This window comes from Octopus bimaculoides, chromosome 22 (genome assembly GCF_001194135.2).
Source record: "Octopus bimaculoides isolate UCB-OBI-ISO-001 chromosome 22, ASM119413v2, whole genome shotgun sequence".
Classification (NCBI taxonomy): domain Eukaryota; kingdom Metazoa; phylum Mollusca; class Cephalopoda; order Octopoda; family Octopodidae; genus Octopus; species Octopus bimaculoides.
The window spans coordinates 10,420,974-10,426,635 of record NC_069002.1 but is presented as its reverse complement, the minus strand read 5'-3'; the positions used below and the strand labels follow the sequence as shown (position 1 = coordinate 10,426,635).

The following is a 5,662-nucleotide window of genomic DNA, read 5'->3' as shown; positions in this document are numbered from 1 at the left end:
AAGCAATTCCAACTCTGTTTTTTATGTTTTATTTATATTATAGAATATATAGTATATATAGTAAAATGAAATGAGGTATTGATTGTCTTATTGAATAAGGAATGTTTCAAAGATTCCTGTCACAACCTGGGACCTTGAAGATTGCTTAAATGCAAGGAAGTATAGTAGTCCTTTAATATTTGATATTCAATATTTCATTTATTCAGTAAGACAATCAATACTTCATTTCATTTTACTATATATACTATATCCTACATTAATATTATAAGAATATAAATAAAACATAAAAAACAGACAGTTGGAATTTCTTTGAATAATATATTCCTCTAAACACAATCATACAAACCCCTTTTTATATAAATATATATATATTTATATATAATATAAATTTCTAAATTTTTTTTACTTGTTCCAGTCATTTGACTGTGGCCATGCTGGAGTACCACTTTGAGGGATTTTAGTTGAACAAATCAACTCTGGGCTTTCAGTTTTCCCCTACTAAATCCATTCACAAGGCTTTGGTCAGCCTGAGACTATAGTAGAAGGCATTTGCCCAAGATGCCACACAGTGGGACTGAACCCAGAACCATATGGTTGGTAAGCAAGCTACTTTCATTTTTATATCTGGTTTCCAAAATTCTTTATGTGAATTTGTGTGTTAAAACAAATTTTGTTGTGTCTAGGGAGAGCTATTATGCCAATATAATTAACACAGACATTGGTTCAATACCACTGCAGTGGGACTGAACCCGGAGAAATATGGTTGGGAAGTAAGCTTCTTACCACACAGCCACACCTGTACTCATATATATGTATGTATCCTTAATTTTAATTCACCTGAAGAAAACGGATTTTTGCATGATTTAATTGATTTGATCGTCATTAAAAAACATATTTGAAACAGCTGTAGTGAACCTCTGCCTCTCTGCATTGTTTTTTTGTTTTTTATTTATCTATCTATCTATATATAATGATTGACTGAGTGATTGGATGAATGAATATATTGATAAATAATGAACGAATGAATAAATAAATAAATAAAGTTTAAATTAAATTGCAATGAAAACATATAAACTTAAAAATCAAGAAGCGATATAAAAAAATTAATTAAAAATAAATAAAATGAAAAGGAAATCTGCCTAAGATGGTGGATGGCGGATGGTATTTTTGGGTGGGTACAAGAAGCAAGCGGAACTTCACATCATTATGGAGTTCGTAGTGATGTTTTCTGTTGGTTGTCAGGTTTGATTAGCTGGTTGGTTGGTTGATTGGTTCGTAGGTTGGTTAATTGGTTGATTGGTAGGTAGGTAGTTAGGTAGGTTGGTTGGTAGGCTTGGTGATTAAATAAATTTTGTTATTTTTGGTTTGTTTGTTGTTGTTTTTTTTTGTAGAGTAAATTTAGGAGCAGGAATTTGGTTGGCTCCTTGTTTTTTTTTTTTTTGAAACTATTTGTTGTTGTTTTTTGATATTTTGTTGTTGTTTTGTGAGGCAACAATTACAGGGTTTCGATGTTAGTGTTGGGGATCTGAAAAATAGAGAGGATTGACAGAAAAGAGATGGTTAGGACATTACAGGGAGATTAGTGGAGAGAGAAACAAAGTGAGGCAGAGACAAACAGACAGACAGACAGACGCAGAGAGAGAGAGAGAGAGAGAGAGAGAGAGGAGATGGTTTTGTTTGCTTATTTATTTATCAGTGTGTTCAATTAATTTATATTTCAGTTTAATTAACAATGAATGCTTGTTAAACATCATCATACAAATGTCAGGTTTGTAAAGACTGACAGAGAGGACTTAGACAATGGAATCTAACCTACGGATGTGAAAGTGTGTGTGTGTGTATGCGTGTGTGTGTGTGTGTGTGTGTGTGTGTGAAAAATTAAATAAATGACAAAAGAATAAGAAATTATATAATGGACTTCATTAGCTTATATTTAAATTATTAATTAAACCACTATTTTAATATTCCCTTATACACGGTGGTACAGAGAGAATGGACATTTTTTTTGAAAAATTCATAAAATCATTAATTTTAGGTGTAAACAAATTTTCGTGCAGTTCTTTCAGATTTTCAAGAGCCTGATAACGACAATTCTGCACGAAAATTTGTTTACAGCTAAAATTAATGATTTTATGAATTTTTCAAAAAAAATGTCCATTCTCTCTGTCCCACCGTGTATAAGGGAAAATTAAAATAGTGGTTTAATTAATAATTTAAATATAAGCTTAACCCCTTAGCATTTAAACCCAGCCATATCCGGCCCAAAATGTCCAGATCTGGCCTCTCTCACCTATTCTACAATGTCATTCTGAAAATAAACAATCACAACACTGAAATCTTGAAGCTACGAGATAATGGATGACTAATTCAAGACAATGTGAATAAAATAAGAATTCCATTTGAAAGAGTAAATGGTTAAATGGTTAAATTAAAGTGTTTTTGTTTTTTGAGAGAGAAGTATTATCTATACTTTTAGCACAAAAGGTGGTCATACCTGAAAACAAGTGGACAGCCACTGTGTGTGTGTGTGTGTTTGTGTGTTAGATAAGTTAACAAGCTGTGGAAGAACTCAATCTTCATGCAAGAGTGGAAAGAGCAGTAACAGAAAGAGATTAATCTAAATAATGTAAGTGGGGTTTTTAGTTTTTATTGCTTCAAAAGAAATTGTTAAATCAACTTCATGTAAGGGTCTACCTTGATGGGATTTTGTCAGATAGGTTGATTGGATGAAGAAGTTCAGTAAAATACCTTCTATGTTCATATCTTCAATGTCCTCTTGAATGCTTGGCATAACAGACCATTGCAGAAGTTCAAGAAAATGGAAAGTAATAAAAGAATGTTCCAATTAATCCTTTTGCTGATAAGCTGCATCGGACTGATATTCCTCTGTACTATGCGGATTCTCTGATCCCCAGTAAGTGCAAATGTAGCAGCTATATGAGCCATTTTAATTTAAACATAGTCTCATGACTACAAACAATTTTCACCGGAAAGCATGTATCTTCAACATATCTTACCAAGTACCACTTCCAACACTCTACTCTTTCATCCAGATTGTCTTCATTAAAAGAACGGACTATTCTTCGAATGTAACTTTTTACCAATGACAGCACTTCAAATTGCGACGGATGCTGAATTTTGAAATTTCCTTCTCACTACTTGCTTGCCACACAGACTTCCTTTAGCTCTGGCAATACGTTTCTTGTACCCTTTCTTACTTTGTGGAATTCTTTGATGTTCGCGATCTTCTGGGACGTCTCTTATGGACATTCTGAACAGTTGCATTTGCTTCAAAATTATTTCTAATTCAAGTAATGGTGAGTTGTGACAATGGAGCTGTTTGAAACTCCCGCCTAGACTGTCTTCGCATGTCGATAATATTTACAAACTTCCAGTAACATTTTGGGAAAAATTTTCTTTTTCAAAGCTAAGTATGGCTCCCTCCATTATTTCACATGTATATACATATTTACATGGAAGATGGACATTAAATGATGATGATGATGATGACATGCATATACAGGCAAGAGTCTTATTATGGTGCCGGGCCAAAAGCCTGGTGTGTGTGTGTGTGTGCTTGCATGCACATGTGGGCATGCACTTCCATGGCTTAACAACATGTGATGGCTGTAAACCAGACTTCCATGAATCACAACTTTACATATATAAACAGATAGAGACAGAGCAAGACAAAGAGATATATATATATTTAGAGAGCAAGACAAACAGACAGACACATGAACTGCATCCCTTCTCATGCATTTCATGAAATGCGGCATTAAAAATGGAAAGATGACAAGTATTATTAGCGGACAGTCTTGGGACCTGCAAAACCCAACTGTCACTTTGGCAGGCAACATGGCTTTCAGTAATTCTTGTTTTTTTAAGTTTATTAGTAGTATAAATAATCACAGGTAAGGCCATGCTGGAGTACTGTCATCAATTTGAAGAAAAACGGTAAAAGAGAGGGGTGGGGTGGCAGATAGTCGATAGTCATACTGTTAAGTAATAAAAACTGAGAAAACGAGAAAAACAAAAAAGCAAACACAGAGGAAGTTATTTTTTTACCTTATCTTTGGAACGGCTGGAATCGGACAGTCCAAGAAGGGCTCGCCGCTGCTTTTCGTACTCCTCCATTTGGTGTCGAGATCGGCTGCTGGCCACTCCTGAAAGACTTTCCTCAGAGTGCGAAGGTGATCCGGATATGTTGCCAACAGAACCAACTTTCAGTCCACTCGTGTTAGCCTGTGCTCCATTGATTATAGGGAAGCCTTGGTTGTTTCGGTTCTTTGAAGATTTCGGTACTTCTTTCGGAGCCGTCGATGATTCTGATTTCTTTAAAGTGGCCACACTTAATTTCTTGCCAAGCAGAGGTGATGAAGAGAAGTTCAGCGCAAACCGTTTCCCGGTCTTTTTAGTCTTTTCATTGAGAGACTCACTGCAATATGGCAGGAAGAAGAAATATTAAAACAATCAAACATTTGATTCCCATTTGGACAAGAAATCAACCTCTTTATTCTTCATTTACTGAAAAATATCACATTAATACAAAAGCATGCTGTTGACAACTGTGTATAAAAATACGTCATTGTTGTTTACTGGGGGCATGTGGCTTAGTGGTTAGGGATGTTGGATTCATGATCCTAAGATTGTGGTTTCAATTCCTGGACCAGGCAACACGTTCTTCAGCAAAACACTTTGTTTCACGTTGCTTCAGTTCACTCAGCAGGTAAAAATGAGTAATTCTGTGATGGACCAGCATCCCATCCACGTGGAGAATTTTATACGTCATGGAAACCAGCCTTATGAATTGGCATGATTCAAGAAGGTAACTTAGTGGTTAGGGATGTTGGACTCATGATCATATGATTGTGGTTTCGATTTCTGGACCAGGCAACGCATTGTGTTCTTGAGCAAAGTACTTTATTTCACGTTGCTCCAGTCGCCTCAGCTGGCAAAAATGAGTAATCATGCGGCGGACTGGCAGCCCATCCAGGTTGGGAATATATACGCCATGGGAACCGGCCCTTATGAGTCAGTATGACTCCAGAAGGAACTTTACTACTGTTGTTGTTTAGCACCTTGATATTCAGATTACTCAAGATATAAGCACAGGTGTGGTTGTGTGGTAAGAAGATTGATTCCAAACCACTTAGTTCCCGGTTCAGTCCCATAGTCAGGCACTTTGAGTAAGTGTCTTCTACTATAGCGCTGAGTTGATCAAAGCCTTGTAAGTAGATTTGGTAGATAGAAACTCAAAGAAGCCCATCTGCAAATGTTGCCAACAAATGATCAGCGAATGTTGCTAGCAAATTCCAGAAGAAATTCTTGTACACAAGTGTTTGATGAGTGTTTGGTAACATGTTTAACAAATATTGCTTACAAGTGGCTGACAAATGTTGCTAACAAGTAGCCAACAAATGTTGCTAACAAGTAGGCAACAAATGCTGCTAACAAGTAGCCAACAAATGCTGCTAACAAGTAGCCAACAAATGTTGCTAACAAGTAGCCAACAAATGCTGCTAACAAGTAGCCAACAAATGCTGCTAACAAGTTGCCAACAAATGTTGCTAACAAGTAGCCAACAAATGCTGCTAACAAGTAGCCAACAAATGTTGCTAACAAGTAGCCAACAAATGTTGCTAACAAGTAGCCAACAAAT

The 5,662-nt window shown here is 35.9% G+C and overlaps 1 protein-coding gene across 2 annotated transcripts in view; it reads right to left on the bottom strand.

Annotated features, from left to right (window-relative positions):
- The window catches only part of LOC106867412 (WD repeat-containing protein 91), a 35,945-nt gene that overhangs the window by 21,136 nt on the left and 9,147 nt on the right, over nucleotides 1-5,662 (bottom strand). For both annotated transcript variants that reach the window (XM_052975655.1, XM_052975656.1), the window contains exon 6: nucleotides 4,069-4,438. In XM_052975655.1, the coding sequence (XP_052831615.1) occupies nucleotides 4,069-4,438 (370 nt within the window). The remainder of the gene's footprint in view (nucleotides 1-4,068; nucleotides 4,439-5,662) is intronic.